Below are 20,165 nucleotides of genomic sequence, written 5' to 3'. Positions count from 1 at the left end.
ATTTATTTATTTATTTTTTTTAGTAATGCTGTAATATCTTTATCTAAGTGTAAACTTGGCAGACCAATTGTTTAACATCGTGATTGAGTATCTTTTATTGCTCCTTTTCTGTCCGGGAAGAAATTAGAACTTTTATATTTTTTTGCACGTTGAATGGTAGCGTATATATGGTACTAAAACATTTCATAACTCATACGTGATTAACCTGATTTGAATGTTAAAAAGAAAATTAAATTGTATATTTTGTGTCCCATGGTTAGTCAATATCAAATCTAATGGTGATGTACACAAGTTGTGCCAAAATGTTAAAAATGTCAACGATCAAAAATGTCTTGACTGTAACTAAACAGATTATTTATTACCTGTAAATACCTCTTGGCATTTAATATTAAACCGTTAGGTTGGATTGCCTTTTAAATGGTGCCCTGTTTTAAAGGAACATGCTATTCTAGGATTGCAATGGTAAAAACCTATAGATGTAGTTTTGCTGCTCATATTATGCATGTTCCTTACAAATCCACCATTTAAAAGGGAAATAAACAGGCTTTCCAGCTCAACGATTTATTCTACTCTATCTACTAAATATAAATTGCATAATACTATTCACAATTTCTTTAGGCTTGAAGAATGGATTTATTTGCACTAACAACAAAGTATATATATATATATATATATATATATATATATATATATATATATATATATATATATACATATAATATAATATAATATAATATAACATAATATAATATATATATATATATATATATATATATATATATATATATATATATATATATATATTTATTATTATTTTTTTTTTAAATGAACTTAAATTAGCTTGCCATTGACATGAAGGGTTTTGGATGAAGACATTTTACAAAATACATAGAAAACAAAATCAATCCTGAGTAAGCTAATGATCTAATTCTCATCCCTACATTAAGTCAAAGTAAATATAGAAATATAGCATGTGGTGCATAAATTATTATTATTATAAGTCCTCCCAGATAGAGGAAGTCGCAGAGTTAAAGCTGATGTCAAGTATGTATTACAAGATAAATAATTCAATTCAACTCAACTTTATTTATGCAGCGCAAATTACAACAAAAGTCATATCAAAGCGCTATCAAAATATAAAATTTGTAATAAAAAGGAAAGAAAACCCAACAAATCCACATGAACAAGTATCAGCGACAGTGGGAAGATAAGACTCCATTTTAACAGGAACAAATCTCCAGTAGATCCAGGTTCAGAGATGGCAGCCATCTGCGTTGACTGGTTGGGGTTAGTGGACAGAAAGACGAGAACAGACCAGGTAGAGAGAGGCTTTCAGTTGTTAGTTCTCTCCATATGCATCATTCTGTTAGGTCTGATGTTCAGGATGAAAAAATCAAATGTTACGCGGTCTGAAGATCCCTTCAAACAAGATGTCATTACAATGTTTATTTTACAGTCATTTGCCTTCAAATGTGCAATTTCTGAAATGACAATGCAATGGATGTTTACATGTTACAGTCACTGTATAACATGGCACTATGAAGCTCTTTGGTTTAAAACATTGCACAGAAAAACTGTCTCATTGTTTAGTGAGCCATTCTACCAATTAGGTGACTGCAAATCCAAGCTGTCTTTCACACAAAACTGACGAGCGTTACAAAAAATGAATGTTCAAAAATGTGCAAACCACTGACTAATGCCACTTCAGTCTGAAATGCCACGCATTCATGACCTGAGAAACCATTGGTAGCAAGCTTTGGTGCTAATACAATACAGATTTAGTTTGTTGTACAACTACATTAAATAGTCATCATATCACCTGGTACCAGGGGTGGACTGGCCATCTGGCATACCGGGCGTCGTCCCGGTGGGCCGTCGACCCATAGTGGGCCGGTTCAGTCTGCTATGTTTTTCTGTTTGACAAGCGAGTGGAGGCAGACATGGTAACAGGTGGCCAAAAATGGTCCAAAAGTGGCAAAAACATTACAAGTAAAATGTATAAAGTGACTAAATGGGCCAAAATCAGTCGAGAGTCGCAAAAAATGGGCAAATAACGAGGAACGAGGTGGTATGTAATGGCAAAGAGTAGCTTCAATGGACAAAATGTGACAAACAATAGTGAAAAAGGGCCAAATTGCAGAAGAAAAAGAGACAAAATGATGGGAAAAAGGAAAGAAGTGGCATTTATTGGTATTTATAGCTTATTTGGATGAAAAGTGGCCAAAAAGAATTAAAGAAAGGACAAAATGTGGATAAAAGTGTCAAAAAGAACTTGCAAAAATGGACAACAAATAAGAAAAAGGGGATATTTATTGGCAAAAGGAAGTTAAAATCAAAAAAATGTGTCAGAACTTTTTGAAAATGGGACAAAAGAAGTTGCAAAATGACCAAAGAATATAGATTAAAAAGGGGGTAAAAAGTTCCTCCTTTTAAGGTTATCTGAGGGAATAATAATGAAAATGTAGACATAAAGATCCACATGTTGAGCATCACAGACCTAATGACAGCTTCTATGTGGTGTCACTGATATTGTAGTGGGCTGGTCTGGACACAAAATTTTGAATTTTTGTCCCAGTCCACCCCTGCTTAGTACACGACAGATCATATGAATAAAGAACATATTTTAGGCAATGTGAGGGCAACAGGAGCAACAGGAATAGCAGCCATTGAAATAAAGTTACATCATATTTCCAAGTGTCAACACTTCTGAAGGTCAATGGGCTTAAGATGTTCCTGAAGCTCCATCTTCTCATTCTACCATGTTTACTTCTTTAGGTGCATCTGCAGGTTTTTGTCTAGCAGCTACCTTGCTCTCATCTTGCTCAGACTTTTTTGACAGACGGGGGCTCCCCCCAGCTTTCCTGCTCGACTGAGGACTGGAGGAACCAGCAGCCATTTTCCGTTGAAGTAAGGGGCTTTTGGAGCCTTTAGGCTTTGATGGCGTCGTTAAAGAATCCATGACCTTTAGTGACCTCAAGCTGAGCAGACCACAGAAATAGTTGCATTTGTGCTGAGAAATGAAATGCTCAAAAACTTTGGGATTGCCTTCAATGGATAAACCTTGATACCTGCAACAACACAGAGCACAAACACAAACTGCAGTTGCAATGGGAATAAAGTTAATTACCTGTAAAATTAGGTTTTAACTGAGTTGTTTTTCAAAAACAGCTCAATGAAAGAGTACTGACCCTGTTGATTTAACTGAAATCCCAACATTGGTGATCTTCATGTCCACACCTACAAAACAACAGAGTTTAATTACTTTGTTTTTATAATCACAATTGTAAGTGAGGCAAAAAAAGTGGATCCAAAAAAGTTGCCAAAGGGAACTATGTGCCTAAAATTGTAAATTTTAGGCACATATAAAGGAGGAAAAATCTTTTCTAATGATTCAAGTGATAATGTTAATGTTTTAATGTTATATTTTCAATAAAAACGTGTGACGTGTCAACATATTTCAGATTTCTAGCTTTCTCAATAACAAAAATGTGGTCTTTGCCCATTATCTTTACGTCGGTGCCGCTAAAATACAACGCTAAACTTTTTCGTCCTAGTTTACCTGTCACTCCACCTTTAGATAATCAGCACTGTCACAATTGCAAGCCTTTAAACGTCTTCAGTTCACTAATTTTTTTATTTTCCTTCCAGAAAACAACATTTTGATTTCACCTACTGTTAAAATCCAACCTAACTTTACATTTGTTATTTAGCCACGTTTGTATTAATTTCAGCTCAACAACAGTTTTACTTTTGTGTTGTGTTGTCTTGTTTGAGAGCGACGTGTCAACCAGACTTATAGTTCACTTAACACAGCTTAATTCTTTTTAATATTAGCGTATACCTTCAAGCCGTGTCAATAGCAGATTGCTGTTGGTCCATTGAAAGATCCAATGCTGCAGGGCGCAGCATTTCTGCTCCACCTCAGAACCGCTCCTCAGGTCCATTCTCCCAGTGTGATCCAGCTCAGAATACTTTTGGTAGTTTCCTGTTAGATCGGTCTCCACTGTAGCATAAGGGATGGTGTTTGCTGGTCGATACATTAGGTAGACAGGAATAACTCTAAAAATGAAAATCATCAGTGTGTTAATGGCTTTAAGGGGCTTCATTTTTAGATATTATCGTACTTTAAACCACGGTTCTCAACCTTGGGGTCACGAGACACTGGAAGGGGGTTGCCAGATGCCTTTAAGAAACTAATAACATTTTTTGAACAATTTGAGCCCATTTTTGCTTATTTTTACACTTTTTATGCAACTACACCAAACTTGCCATATTTGAACCTATTTTCATTTATTTTTCTTGCAATTTTTGCTCTTTTTAATGCATTTTTGTTAAATTACTCCCATTCCTGCCACTTCTACATCAAATTTCAATGCCTTTTCTGCACATTTTTCCACTTTCAAGATGTGTTTGGCACATACAAACCCTTTCCACCACTTTTCCCACATAATGTTGCATTTGTTTACCCATTATTGTCACTTCTAATCTCTTCTCGCCATATTTCATACTTATTTTTGCCAAATTAACAACATTCACAATTTGTCATGCCCATTATTTGCCAATTTAAACTAATTGTTCCTGCTTTTTTCCTGCAACTTTTAAGCCAATATTGACACTTTGAATTACTTTAATTTCTAATTAAATCAAAGATTTACAACTTTAATATGACTATATACTGTGGAGCAAATGATGCTATACTTCCTGGATAACAGTGGATATTATTCACATCAATGAATAAATTCGGTTCTCACAGATTCATAGAACAATGGACCATTATTTTGCTGACTTTATGGATGGACCCCAAACATCTCTCCCCTTTATTACCCCTTACAGATGGCCCTGACGACACATGACTGTTCTTAAATGTTCATGTCTGTGTTCAACCACCTTCAGCAGTGGGGGTCCCTGGTCTCTGGAACCTTTATTTTGGGGTTCGCGGGCTGAAAATGTTGAGAAATACTACTTCAAAATGTTTATCGAGTACACAGCTTACTCACTCTAGACATCTCCCAAAGTTCTCTATGACTCTTGCTTCCGCTGAGAAGATCTTACAGTATTCTCGAGCCAAGTTCTGAATTTTACAGTCCTGGATGCAAAATGGAGAAAAACCAGATTAGCTCAACCCACGTTGAGTATTTTTTTAATAAAACAAACCCTTATTAGATGAGCACTTCAAAGGTTTAAACAGTTTCATATACGTATGTCACCTTTTCCCACATTTATGCTGAATTGATTACATCATCAAATGATAAATATATCAAACACCTCTTACGTACTTGCTTCATGATCTCCAGATTCTTTTCAATAAGACAGCTCTCCACTTTGCCTCCATAAACGACGGGATTTCGTACTTTGATGATGCATATGTTTCCAGACTCAAACACAGGCTCCAGACCATAGATTACTTTTGCCCTCCATACTTTATGAGAAAAGCCCTGTCCAATGTGAGTTTCCTTCATCATAACACGGCCAAATAATTTATTGCCCCAGACACCAGAGTCCGCCACACTCCTACTGAACATCAAGGGTGTCATTTCGATTTCTTCTCCAACTGCACACAAAAACATGTGAGGACTGAAGTCAAAGAACCTTAACGAAACAGTCAGATTAAATTTCTAAACTGTCATCTTACCGCCAAGATCTTCTCGTAACGAAAATCCGGCCAAGACTGTAAAACAGCAGAAAGGAAAGCAAAGGGTCCAGTTACAAAAAGTTACAGACTCAAAATGAATAGATATATAATTTAGTAGTCACATACTGTCTGCACTCAGGAGAATGTCCGTGGAGTCTGACCCGTATTCATTTGTTATTGAGCATCCATAAACACCAGAGTCCGTGCGTGACGCCTGAACAATTGCCAGATTAACTTGAGTTTCATCACCCGCACTGACAGGCAAACAAAACAGGAATCATACAAAATATTACACAGTTGATTGAATGATTTGACAGTATGTGATATATTTAATCAATCTAAAAAATAAAGTATAATGGAATACATTTAAATTGCCTCCTATCATGGGGAGTTACTCTACTTACTTTTTTTTACTCTGAGCAATCTCCTTCTCGTCTCTGTACCATTTGATGGTAGAGTCGCTGAGAACATTGAAGAATTGGCACCAAAGTTTCAAATGCCCAGAAGCATCTCCAATGATTTCACCTCTTATCTTACGAATGACTTGAGGAGCTGGGAAGATAATGGTAAAAAAAAAGGACTTAGGTGGTCTAAAGCGCTTTATTTATTATAGTCACATTCACTTATTCCTGCTATTATGTTCGCTAGGAGCAGCCAAGGGACACTTTAACATGGACATGCATAGAGTGGAGTTTGAAAATCAATTAAAAAAAATTAAAACAACCCTTTTTGAGCCCAAAACAAAAAGAATGATTGTTGTGCAAGGTGAAAGGATTTGCAAGAAAAAAGATGGGGAACGAGCTGCTACAACCACAAGCATGTGTTTGAGACCAAATACAGTACATAGCATTCACAAAAAACATGCTTATATAAAGAAAATGTCATAATAAAGACTAAACTGTAATTAGCAAACCTGAAAACAGTAATCAGCAATTAGTTTGATTGCATCTGCTGCCCTTGACTATAATATTAAACATTTGAAAGAAGTACACACCCTAATTATCACCCTGCATTAAGACAAGTAAGCTGACACTAATCAGCACAGGTTAGACCTTTAGTGCACTAATGCACTAAACAGCTCGCCACATTGTTAAACCAGTTTCGGTAACACTTTACTTGAAGTTTTATACATAAGGCTGACATTATTATTATTATTATTATTATTATTATTATTATTATTATTATTATTATCTGTCAATAGCATGAATAAGATGTCAGGAAGGCTGTCATTAAGTGTTGTTCTCTAAATTATGACACCTTTGAGCCTATGTTGGGAATTTATGAGTTAGGTGGATGGATCTTGTGTGGTTAGGTAGGGTTCGGGTTAGGGTAACAATTTTACAAACGACATTTAATGACAGCCTTTATGACACCTTATTCATGTTATTGACAGGTTTCATGTCATAATAATGGCCACGGTTACATGATGTTTTTTAATTCGAAATTAGTTATTACGAATTAAATTATTCAGAATTAAAGTGTTCTGCTTTGTGTTTACATGGAAATAGTAATTCAGAATAGAGGTTTACATGGAAAACCAGTTTATTTGGCTTTATTTAATTTCGCTTTAGGTCTGGGGGTTGGGAAGGATTCTGATTGGACAGTGGGCGAACGTCGGGAAAAACACAAACCCTTTCTTTTCAGCTACAACATAGATGACCACACATGAGAACTGTTTTCACTTTTATTTTGATTGTAGTTTTGAAGCAGCAGCTCGACAAAAACATATGGTTTCACTTTGCTCCGCGGACCAGGAGACAGATAGAGCAGCAGAGAAAGAAGATCGAAGTCTGTACTTTGGTCAATCAAAGCCAGCACATAATACAACAGCTGTTCTACCTCCACTATACAGGACGTGGAGTGAAAAATGAACTTTATAATGATCCACGCGTCACTAGTGAAGGTCTGGTGCACCGATGAAGCCGTTTCGTTTGCCGAGGTCCATGTGTATGTAATAAGTCAGTGTGTCCGTGTGAATGTCCACATGGTTATCCTTCCGTCCATCCACTCTTTTCATTATATCCATGTCTTCTCAGGCTCTTATCAAATAAATAGTCTCAGTTCTAGTTCGGGCGGACGTCTTGGACTATATGTCGTTCCCAGCGCGTTATCGAGGCAAGATGTGCATGCGCAGAACAACCGGAATTAACTTAAAGTCGAATTAAGTGTTTACAAGAAAGACGAACTATTTAATTCAGAATTAAAATCGGAATAAACTAGCTACCTAATTTAGATTTAAGTTTAATTCGTGATTAAATTAGCATTAGGAATGAAATGTTTACAAGGTCAGTTTAAAGAGGAATTCACTTTTATTCTGCTTTAAAGAGGAATTAAAGTTCCCATGAAAACGTGGCCAATAATGGCCGTGTAATGTCGGCCTTTAGGTATAAAACTAGTTTTCTCTTCTCTCATTCTCTCAGACAACAAGGTTACAAACTAGTTTAGGGATCTGTCCTGTTATAGTCAATTAATGTTTTTTTTTTTTTTTTAATTTAAATTATTTATTATTCATTTTGATCAATCTCACAATCAGTAATGTAGCAGTCATTTCTACAACATGAGAAAATCTTAAAAAGATATTGACAGACACAGTGTCATTATTACCTTTGAATGGATTGTGTTTACCAGGTTTTCCCTCTGCCTGATTCTCATCAGGTTGCAGTTTTGGAGTTTGTGTTTCCATCATGGTCTTTTTTCTGCTCACCATGGGGGAGCGCCGCTCCACAGCCGGGCTGAGCTCACCAGCAGGCTGCAGTACAGCAGATTTTCGGGAGAGGCTTGGAGACGCTGAGGGGGTGATAGATGCTGTTGACAAAGTGCTACTCTGTGTGGGCACTTCTTTCTTCTCTATTGGATGATAAGTTGGCGATGTGACTTCTGGGACATCCTCAGATTTACCCTTGGGTGTTAAAATTTTGCGACGTGCCCCGGTGGCCAGCTCTTGTGGAGTCGCAGAAGGAATTGGAGACGTACTGCTTTTTCTTTTCAACACTGGACTCGGCTCAGGAGTCAAAATAATGTTGGGGTTCAACTTATCCTGGTTGTTATTGTGAAGATGTTGTTCTGTTGTACTTGTTCCTAAATCACTTTGGTCAGGATGATCGTGCTCTCCTTTGTTGCACCGCTCAGATATTGGGGTCACTGTTTTTTCAGTACAGCACATTTCAATTTGGCTGTTTGGGTGTTTTGGATACAACTTATCTATTGATTCCAAATCATTTTCTTTGGTTGTTTGCTTTGAAACTGCAGGATTTGACTCTTGAACAGCAACTCTTGTGCTTGTTTTAAAGTCCTGAGATTTCTGGTTCTCAGGTGCAGACAAATTTGAGATGGATTGAATTTTGGTTGTTACTAAAGTGTTTTCTTTTTGGACTGACGAGTCTTTACAAGTAATTACTGTTGCTGCCTTTGGTTCCTGGGAAGTCTCCATAACACATTCATCATATTCCTTGCCAGTTCTTGAATGACCATTTGTGCCCATATTAACATCAGTGTCTATAACAGTGTCTATGGCTGGTTGTGGCAAAGCCTGATCACTTTGAAAACTTGGATTTTTACAATGAATCTGGTCTTGGTCACTCAAATTTAGTTGATTATATATTTCCATTAAAATTGCTTTAATGTTTGGTGGAGAAATATCGTCCGTTTTCATCTGCGTTTTTCTACCTGCTGCAGAAATCATCTCCTCATCCTTACTTTTTGGATGATTTTCTTCTAAGTCTGAGCATCTCCCTGTAACTGATGATGTTGGTTCATGTGTCATGTTTGCTTGTGTTGGTATGATGAGTGTTGAATTAACCAGTGTGGACTCGAGAGCTTTTATTTGTGATCTCAAAAGTTCAGCAATCGAAATTATTTGTTTCGCAGTAATTGACTTTTCTTGAGGATCTACTATCTGCTTCGAGTCCAAGTTTTCTGGAGTTTTTTGCTGGAGTGGGAGAGAAGTCTCGACTTTATCCAACTCTATATTCAGTATTTCTGATCTGTCCACCCCTTTTAACACAGGCTGGTCCTTGTCTGTTTTCTTTCTGGATACAGGGACAGCTGAGACTTTTGTGTTTTTATTTTTCATTTTTTCTATTTGATTTAGCTCAGTTATGTTGAGCGCTGCATGTTCAGTCTCCATCACCGCTATCTTTTCATTTGGAGTTGCATTTATTTCCTGTACTTGTAACGTAACTTCCTCTTTCTTCTCTACTTTCTCATCAACATTCCTACTTCTCTGGCCTTCTGTAGTTTTTACTGGTGTATCAACTTGGCGTTGTGAGACCTTTGGAGAAATACGACACTCTTGGCTCTTCTCACCTTCCCCAGGGCTTTCAATGGTTGCCTTTTGTATGTGTGCAAAACGAGCTGTGGGCTTCTCACTGGATTTAGTGGAATAATCCCGTGCATCCTTTCTTGTCTTGCCAATGGCTTCTTTAAGACCGTTGTCCAAAGATGAGGTCTGGGTTCCATAAGTTGGGGTCTCTCTTTCTGTTAGAGTCTTCTGCTCTGTTTGGGAGTTGAACGTACGTCGGCGAGGTGGTATCTCAAGGCTGACAGCTGCATTGTTCCTGTTCTTCTTTACATTGGCCAGTGCAACCTTGGAAGATAATACAAGCAGAGGTTTCCATACTGTAAATACCCCCCCACCCCCCTCATCCCCATCTATGCAGAACATGTGTAAACATACATGTAATCTTAAAAACAGCAACAGCGTAGCCAGCAACAAACAGAGAGAGAAATGACAGAGACATTAAAGAAAACAAACTTGATAAAATTAAAAAAAGAAGAAAGATAATAATCTTCTTTACTGCTAAGAGTAAAGTCACTTTTTAAAAAAAATCTTTTTACACTGGGTAAATAAACCTGCAATAAAAGTTTCAGTCAATGAATTCACTGTGATGTTTAAACATTACCAAAATCAGAAGTTCGTCAAAATGTAATTAAAAGCGAGCAGTGTGAAGGTCACAGTCTATATACTTTTTTAGTTCAAGAGGTAACAATTCCCAAATCCATGTATTTCTGCTGAAAACAAATGTATTTGTATAAGAAGTAATGATTGATTGTTCTCCAACTCCTGACCATAGACCATAGACATAGTTCCCACTCAACATCCGTGAAGACAAAATACAGCGCTCAGGGGCGCTGCCATCTTGCAAAGTTGACGTAATTTGGAGCCAGAGTCTGCGCAGTAGGGTCCTGCTAGGAACTAGGAACTCTGGTAACATGCCCCGCCCATTAAGCGTGCTGCCCAATCATCGGCTGTCAATCATTGTAATATATGTAGTCAAATCCCGTTTTTCAACCTCAAATTACTTATTTAAAACAAACTTCATAAAAAAATGAGCACTTGAACACAATGTAGGATAACAACTAATGATCACAGCAGAATTTAGGTTTGGAAAAAAATTATGTGACGACCCAAATCCCATCCGTTAACATTAAGGAGGCGGGGTTTAAGACCGATTTTCTCCAGATACACTTTGAAGTTTTTGGTTGAAATTTTCTTTATGACCTGACAGAAATTAAAATATTATGTGCTCTGAAAAAGGAACAAAGAATCTGTATATCTGTAATAACTTCGACCAATGGAAAAAAACGAACCGTTTTATTTTAACCAATCACGTCTCCCTGTCTCCCTGCTCGTTCTCAACCCCTCACAAGCACAAACTCACACTGAAAGCGTGTCACCGCTGACAGAGTTTTTGACCATGTTTTTGACCATGTTTTTTAACATATATAATGGTAAAGTTTATTGTTTATTTACTGCTGAATGAGACATGAGACAATGAAGTTTCTACACAATACAAGTGATGAGCTGAGCTCCTCTTCTGCAGCAGCTGTGCGCATGCATGTGAGTGAGAAGGAGCACAGAGGGGAGGAGGGTAAAGGCGGAGCCATCATGGAGGTTACATTGAAAATCATACTCGCTTTTGAAAATCACCTACCCTACCTTTGACCTTTTTTCTGTAAGGCAGGTCCCTTAGTTATATAGTTAATATTTTCAAGTTTTTAAAAATGTTAGACTTAAAGCTGCTCTGGGTTTAATTGAGCGTTTGCATTTTTTTCCTCAAAACATTTTATTTACAAATTGTATCTATAATGAGTGCTAATTTATCCAGGTGTTCATAAAGGGTAAGAGATTTAATATATTTCCCTGTACCAGTTTTTTACAAGTTCTTAAAAAACAAAAAAAAACAATTTATTAAAGCTGTTGCTTTCATCATCAACATGTTAAAGGAGCAGTCTGCAAAAGTGACTTTTTGTCATATTTGCTAAAGCTGTCACTATGTAAGGACAGCTTTACATCAAACTAGTAGTTTGTGTGAAAAAAAACAGACTCATTGAGTCCCTCCTGCAGCTCCTGCAGCCTTTGGCCGATTGCCAGAATGCACCACGATCGAGCAAAAAGGACCAATCAGAGCCAAGATTGTGTTTGATGGGCTGTCTGACAGCTGTTGCTCACAGGCCCCGCCCTTTCCCGGGCTGTAGCGTTGTCTATTTTACAGTGTATGGTCTGGAGGAGTAGAAGATGGAATTCGCAACTTTTCTGCTTGAAAGGTAATTACTGCTGCTTGATTTAAATTATGTTTGATTTGTAATTGTTACGCTAGAACACTGTGGTGCATGTGTTGTTTGTGTGCGCGCAGCAGCCTCTGTGTGGCTGCTGTAAGTGACACTGTTGTTGTTGCTGCTGCTGAGGTGTGTGCACATTGAGAGAGAGAAGCGCTACAGTAATATGCTTTGAACAGAGCATGTTATATTACTGTGATGTTGCTATCGGACTAACGTTAGCTCGTTAGCTCGTCTGAGGGAGGGACGTTGGAAAGTTTGAAGGCAGGGCAAGAGAGCAGCAGGGAGAGAGGGATCTGAGAGGTGCGGACTGCACCTTTAAAGTCACCTACTATGATAGCTTTATCAGTGCTAAGCACCAGATCAGCCTGGTTAAAGCATATTTCTTTGTGTTTTTAGGCAGACGATTTAATTCAATTCAATCTTTTACATTTTATCTTAACTTCAGACATTTTTTATGTATTTAATGTATATTAAGGCAATATGTTTTATGATTAAAATCTTGAAGTTTGAAAAAAATAAAAAAAACAAACCATGAAAAAAAAAAAAAAACATGGAGAGAATTTCTTTCTAACTTATCTTAAAAGAGAGAGCAGAGGATTACTCAATATCAATGGTTGCTATTTTACACGTGCGAGTAGCCACATAGGAATGCCAATCATTTTGCGCGGTGCTCACAGGCCCTTCTGTGGTTTTTGTCTCAGGGCCAAGTGTCGTCAGTATTTAGCAATGCTGCTTAAGTTTGGATCATTGCATAAGCAGAGACTGACCATCTGACAGAGTGAGTGATACTTTTAAGAACTGCAGTTCATTCAAATTTAATACGTTATAAATTATATTCATTCTGGTTTTAATCTGATGTAAATTATGAAGAAAAAGGGTTTGTTGCAGAATCTTGAGACATAACCTGGCCCTAAATTAACAAATACAAGCATGATCTTAAATGGAATATAACAGCTCTAAAAGGGTCCTTTAAACTCTTACTTTTAGATGCAATACATCATTATACCTGTTGCAATTGTCAACATGTACGTCATTTAATTCTTGCCACTCAGCTGGTCATACTTGTAAAAGCTATAAATAGGTGCTGAAAGCTTGCGTTGGTGATGGGGCTTGTCTTGGCAGCACAAAGCACTCATGAGCTCATGTGAGAGGGTTCACTCACCTCAGCTGGCGTAGACGACGGAGACACAGGCACCTTTTTTTGGCCGGGGCTTGTTTTCCACTCAGACGACTGATCTCTGACCGCTTCACACAGAGGCTGAGGCAAAGCACCTCTGTTGTCATGTGGTGGAAAAAACGGCTCACTGTGTTTGGGACCGACAGGTTCCTCAGGAGAAGCTTTTGACTCCATGTCAACATCTGTGTCTGCATTGTGTTTTTTGGCATTATTGTTCACCTTTAATGTGCTATGAGATCTTGATGTAACAGTCGCCTGTTGTTGCTTTGGAATTTCACAGATAGATTTGTTTTGTGTTTTGAATTTTCCTTTTGCATCTTTGTGTCTCGCTTCTTTCACATTGTTTGAGGTCATTTTGGATTCAGTTGCTTTAACAGCAGGGCATGTAGTCATAGACATTGCAGGGGTTTTAGAGGGAGCGAGTATTTGTTCTTTCTGCAAAGATACACTTGTTTCACGGCACATGCTGTCATCTTTTAAAGACCTTTCAGGAAGTAAAACTTCCTTTTTTGCCAAACTAATATGTTTATCTGTCTTGGTCTTTAAATCCGTAATGGGCAAATTATTGATGGTCTCTACTTCCATAATCTCCAGTGGATTTGTCTTGTGCTTTGCTTTCTCAGTACAAGCTGGAGCTGCAGTGAGTGAAGCCTCCTCTTTAGCAATCTTCTCCTCCTTTAATGAGTCTGGCTTTGGGACTTTGGCATCAGTGGAAATCTTGATCTTCTTTTTTACAAAGGGAGGTTTTGTTTGATGTGTAATGGAAATCTTCTGGGATGTATCACTTTTACTATCATAGTTGCTGATAGCCTGTCCATTGGTTAAAACTGGATCTATGCCATTAACAATAGGGACTGAGACTGATGGTTCTTTTCCCTCCTCCACTGAGGCTACCTGTAGCCCGGTGTCAGTCTCAAGGGTGACCATCTGGTTGCTGTCCTCATTGTCTTCATCCTCCAGGGAGTCTGGTGTGCTGATGAAGGCTTCCATTGTGGAGCGACGTTTTCTCTGTGTGCGGTCTGGGCTGATGGTTCGTAAGGGCTCCTGGTTCTCTTTCCCCTCCACTTCTTTGCATTTGTCCTCAGCCTTCTGTTTAAGCTTGGCAAAATAACGCTGGTGGATTTTGAACTCGTTCATCTCGCCCACCTCCAGAACCCCAGAGCAGGACACAATTCCTTTACTGTTGATGGCTGAGGCTTGGTATATCGCTGCATCCTCCACAGTGCACCTAATATTATGTATATTTTTTATAAAGCCAATTATCATTGCCAATACCACAAACAAACAAAGAAGAAAAGAAGAGAGAATAGAAATTGAATGAGGAACTGGGCTAAGCTTGTTTGAAAGAAAGATTGTTTTTGGATTACTTCAAAGCTAAAAACCTTGAAAAAACAAAACAAAAGCCAGGTCACGTCTGAGTATGATTCACCTAATCCTGTTCATGGAAGCTTAATACAGAGTCAGGACGTCAATTTCCCAATACACTTACTTGTAAATGTGCAGGGAATGATTTTTACCATTACGGAATATTTCATATTTTGGCAGTCCACAGTATCTGTCCAGCTGCAAGTCATCCTTATACCACGTAATCTGTGGGGCAGGGTAACCTAAGTAAGACAGAGAAAAGGAAAGGTATGAAAAAGATGTTACAACTGCATTCTCCCTTTCGTAGACAATTCTTTTCTCCATGTGTAATCCACCCAAAATACTAAACCATGAACCTATTACTGCATTAATTTAATTGCAACCTCCTGATGAATAACAAGCGCAGAAACCTCAGCCAAGCGCCAAATCTCCTCTTTGCCAGATATTGGCAGTTATCTACATCAGTGATCCTGACCATGGTAGCATGATCATTTACACTTTAAGGCTTCTAAGAAATATTTATTTATGTAGGGTTGGGTATCCCCATTCTTTCAAAAAACTAGCGATGAACACTGCTCTCTCTCTTTATATTCTTCCTTTAATAAATTCTTATCCTTCCTTAAGGGCTGGTGATGGTCACAATTATACAATAAAATAAATTCATTTATTTAATTGAAATAACAAAACATTCATTGCTGTCGTGAAAAGATTGCACTACATGTAGTGTTGATCTTCGACAGCATGTGCAGACAAGGTAAAAAAAACTTGCGATGAATTTGTGAATTACGGATCAGATCCAAATAAAACTCGGTGGGGTTACTGAGTCACTGATTTCACCAAGATTGTTCGATTACAAACCAAGATAAACATTTTTAAAATTTTGCCAATGATGAGAGATTGAGAATATATTAATCGATCCAGAATTAACATATTGATCCAAATCCTTTTCAAAATTTAAAGGAATCTTCCATGGTGTAAGGTCTATCTTTGGTCGCCAGAATCTGTAATGTACTTTTGAAGTATTCCTGCTAACAGACAAACAAACAAATAAATAAACGCTGGGGAAAATATGACCTCCTTGGCGAAGGTAAGAATAATAAATAAGTACAGATATTTCCTGATTCATCTGTGTTTACCTGTAACCACACAGGAGAACTTAACAGTGCTATTTTCAGACACAGCTCTAGACTTCAGGGTTGTTTCAAATGACGGTTGGGTTTCTTCAGTTAGTTGTGCTATCACACTGCAGAGGGTGCTCCTGTAAGAAACAATGGAGGTGGTCAGGAACCAATATGGTGATGTAAACGTTAGCACTTCTACCTTATACAGGCCCTTGTTTTAACACCTTGGGTATAACCCTGATACTTTTCTGTGAGGAGTTTGCATGTGCTCCCTATGTTGGTGTAATGTTCTACAAGTAGTTTGACTTCTTTATGCAGTCGATAAATTCACCCTGGACATTATTGAATAACATCATTATTTATTGTAGGTAGTCTTTGGGGCTATGGAAAAGTATTGTTTGATACTCATTAATTAGTGACGGCTCAAAATTAAGTTTTGCCTCTTAATATTGTTATAGAAATGAAAATGTATTCACACTGGGTTTTACAGTTTTACACAGTGTAAACCTTTCTCCCATTTCATTCTGCAGCTATGTTGCATATACCAGTAACATATAGCCTACTAGCAGTGTGTTAGCTTAGGCCTAATACCATACTTTTCCATGGTTTTCCATATTTTTTTAGTTTTTTTAACCAACTGGCTGAAAACAGTGGTTCTCAAACATTTTAGGCTCAAGTACCCCTTTCTCTTATTTCTGAATCCAATTATCCCATTTTTTTTTTTTTTTTACTGCATTTTAGTTGAACTAGATTCACAAAGTCAAAGTACAGAAATACAGTTGTTTAAGAATGTGTGTTAAAAAGAAAAATAATTGAACATTTTCAAAAATCTATTTTAATTGTTCCAAAATTTCAGACGACCCCATTTAAACTACAGGACAACGTGGGGTCCAGACCCCCAGGTTGAAAAACACTGATTCCGTGGCTCTTGAATAGATTTATTTCTATAGTTTTTTTCATGTCCGGTCATCTCATACCTGGGTGGGACCAAGACTGACACTTTATTTGTTAATTTTCCACTCTCTCTCTCTCAACTACCCCAAATAGTGCCATCGCGTAGCCCTTAGGGGTACATGTACCCCCATTTGAGAAACACTGGTCTAAAAGATGGCTTAGCCAATCGTGTAAGGCTACTGTATGCCATCCAAGGCGAGGCTTGCGATAAGCTACATGACGCACATGACTTGTCAAAAAGGAAGCCAAATACAGGAAGAGGTGATTAAAATAAACTCTTGGGAATTTCAGGAATATAAAATCATGTGCTGTGTGAAGTCTTCCGTGAATGAAAGAGACACCGCAATCATGAACAACACAGCTACAGCTTTAGCTGTAAAAGAGCTAAAATGATGACACCTCATTAAAAATGGGCTCATCCCAACCAGGAATTGATGGGACATTCCCATTTTGTCTAATCTGTTGCCGTGTTGACTGCCAATTTGTGACATGTTGTAGATGCTTGGGCAGTGGCAAGACAAGCAGTTTTAGATGAGGGGAACTTGCAGAGTGGCCTAAAGAGTGGCCAACCACGGCAGCTTTTTAAAACACTTTAATACTTGTTTTTTTTTATCTCAAGTATTAGTAATAATAATAATAATATTGAAAGAACTTTAGGCTCCTAGATACATTTTTCCCTCTGTAAAATAAATTCAGAAGTCACAGTTTGATATCATTTGAAGCTTTGTTAAAATGGTTGTGCATAACAAAATTGAAAAAGTGCAGCACAGATAGGGGTTAAGCATGCTGCACTGGTTCAATATTGTTATTCACATTCAGAACACATTTAAAGACAGAATAAGCCAAGTCTGCTGTGGTTCAGACTCACTAAATGTGCTTCTTTTAAGTTCACAGCACAGTAATGACAGAAATAAAATGCATTATAGTGTGCGAAAAAGCGGAAGAAACATTACACACAGTAAACGAACAGACTTCAAGTGCATTGAGATCTGCATGCGTATAATGTACATGCACATCTCCAGTGCCTGGTGTTGACACTCTAATAAACACCAGGTCACTGCACAATTTAAGGGCATGTTTACGCTTCCCTGGATGTTACTGATTGATTAAACAAATAAAAAAAGACACTATAGCTAAATATAGTCACTAATTTGATAATTATTTGTATTATAAAATGCATCTATTGAGCAAATCCTTTTTTCAAGGGGTTAGTGCAGCAAGCCATTGCAACCTGGGATATAGATAGTTCTTACACCAGGTTACCTTTCTGCTACATATGGTATTTGAGTCTGGTCTCCCAGACTGTAGGAAGTCACGCTCTACTCCACAAAGGAACATAGATATAATTTATTTAATGTAATGTAATATAAAGTAATAATTTTATAAAAAAAAATACAAATAATTTTGTAAAAATGAATTATATGAAAACAGATTTAAAAAAAAAAAAAAAAAAATACACCACAATTTCACTAAAAGTATATCATTTCAATCTTCCACATGATGAAAATCCTGCCAAAAATACAATCTAAATGTTAAGCAGCTGTTTTAGTGAAGGATTAGAATGAGGGTTCTCAAACTCCTGGGCAAAAAGTGGATAATTGTGCCAATATTTGGCCACAATCCTTATTTGATCAGATCCACAAGTGTTATTCAAATAGACCAGAAGCACAAGCCATCTTTCCACGCAGAAACCGTTGTCTGTGCCCATGATGCATAACTGAGATTCTCCCACTAAGCTATGGTTTATTTTAACTCTGGTAGCCTTAGCAATAAACAAAGACATGATAAGCAACACAAAACGATAATATGTAACTTTTCGGTGCTCTGTATAAAGTTAAGTCAAGAACCACTACCTGTTCTCTGGCCTGACGTTTGAGAGGTAGCTGCAGCTTCCAGGCCGGTTATTCCCATTGACATTATTCCCACTGCTGGATCCGTTGCCAGAAGAAGAATGTGGTGTTGATCTTCGTGAGCCCATTTCTTCTCACAAAATAAAGTTTCTCACCCGAAAAAAAAAACTTCTCCTGATGTGGTTTGTCATCTATCTTTTTTCAACTTTCCCAAGGCATGAGCCAATCTGAAAGAAAAACACATTTTGATAAGAGAAGCTCCTGACTTAGAAAGAACTGATCACTTTTTTGGTTGTTACTTTTCCAGACAGAGATGTTCTCCTAAAGTGTGTTAGACCAGCACTACGTGATGCAAAATGACTTTTTTTTTTTTTTTTTTTTAGATAACTCACCATTCAGGATTTTCATTCCTTTCTTTGAAAGATACCCCACAGCACTGAGTTTAGGCAGTGCAATTTCCAATCAAACATGAGCATGCGTAGGTCCTGCACTATTTATAGCTGGCCTGCAAATAGACCCAAGATAGCATCACACTTTCCAAATCTTGCTTGTATCCAAACAGTCACAATAAATAAATAAATAAATAAATAAATAAATAAATAAATAAATAATACAGAAATAAATAATTTCTCTTTTCCTTGCAGTACATGGCTAACACTCATAGAATAGATCACTTAAGTCAAGTGGTCAAGTCATTTGCCTTTCCTCGAGCACATATGTCATCCAGGACATTCTTTCAAATTGATTCCTATTTAAATTTACAAGAAGGCCAAGACTACTTAGCAATGTGGAATGCATTGTCCCGTGGCTGACAATTGCTTGAGGTCCCCTGAGAAAGCGCAGTAGGAATAGGACAGCCATATATAGACGGATCCCACTGAATGCCAACAAGCAATGGACTCTGATCATCACACAAGCATGCACACACACACACATGCACACACTTATAACTTCACCATACTGGTCAGCTAACTGGTTCTCTTCACGTTTGTTAAAGTCTTTGAGGAATAAACAACATTCAAAAAAATATATCGCTTTATGACAGATAGCTGTTCCTTACTTGCTTTGTTAACAACTAAAAAATTACCAAATCTCTCTGCCAATGCCAAACAACTTATTCTACCATTGACTCCTGTTTGGTGCAATCGAGACAAATAGGAAGTTTAACAAACAGGAGTGTGTTGTGTGTGTAAGAACCAAACACAGCCAAAACAGCCAAGCCCCTCCTCGTCATGCTGGGCACCAGCCTGGTCACGCACTGTTGTGGGATGGCATCCCATTCTTCAACCAGCTTTCGTCACAAGTCAGTTAACGTGGTGGAGTTGGTCGCTCTGGCACAAACAGCATGTTCAAACTGATCCCACTAGTGTTGAATGGAGTCAGAACTCCATCGCTTCCACTACCAAAAACATAAAAAGCTGTTTGACTCTCATATACAGCTCTGTTAATCATCCCACAAATGCATGTTCTTTACAAATGTGGCACCATTTAAAGGGGAAATAAAC

The 20,165-nt window shown here is 37.6% G+C and overlaps 1 protein-coding gene across 1 annotated transcript; it reads right to left on the bottom strand.

The window, feature by feature from the left end:
- Nucleotides 1-2,271: 2,271 nt before the first annotated feature.
- Nucleotides 2,272-19,164, bottom strand: alpk3b (alpha-kinase 3b). The gene is made up of 14 exons (XM_028438927.1): nt 19,053-19,164; nt 18,664-18,887; nt 15,872-15,993; nt 14,860-14,977; nt 13,356-14,598; nt 8,237-10,217; nt 6,037-6,184; nt 5,759-5,886; nt 5,633-5,668; nt 5,277-5,551; nt 4,998-5,086; nt 3,842-4,059; nt 3,189-3,237; nt 2,272-3,068 (listed from the first exon to the last, which is right to left on the bottom strand). The coding sequence occupies exons 2-14, from the start codon at nt 18,786-18,788 to the stop codon at nt 2,750-2,752; spliced, it is 4,851 nt and encodes a 1,616-aa protein (XP_028294728.1). The 5' UTR covers nt 18,789-18,887; nt 19,053-19,164; the 3' UTR covers nt 2,272-2,749.
- Between the last annotated feature and the right edge of the window lie 1,001 nt (nt 19,165-20,165).

Source organism: Gouania willdenowi, chromosome 3, assembly GCF_900634775.1.
Source record: "Gouania willdenowi chromosome 3, fGouWil2.1, whole genome shotgun sequence".
Lineage (NCBI taxonomy): Eukaryota > Metazoa > Chordata > Actinopteri > Blenniiformes > Gobiesocidae > Gouania > Gouania willdenowi.
This window is presented reverse-complemented; position numbering and strand designations above follow the sequence as displayed.

Bases quoted from the DNA above. Each gene is read 5' to 3' on its own strand.
- alpk3b (XM_028438927.1), bottom strand. From the start codon at position 18,788: ATGGGCTCACGAAGATCAACACCACATTCTTCTTCTGGCAACGGATCC. The intron at 6,185-8,236 runs GTAATAATGACA...TTATCTTCCCAG, and splicing joins TAAACACAATCCATTCAAAG to CTCCTCAAGTCATTCGTAAG. The intron at 5,087-5,276 runs GTACGTAAGAGG...TTTTGCATCCAG, and splicing joins ATCTGGAGATCATGAAGCAA to GACTGTAAAATTCAGAACTT.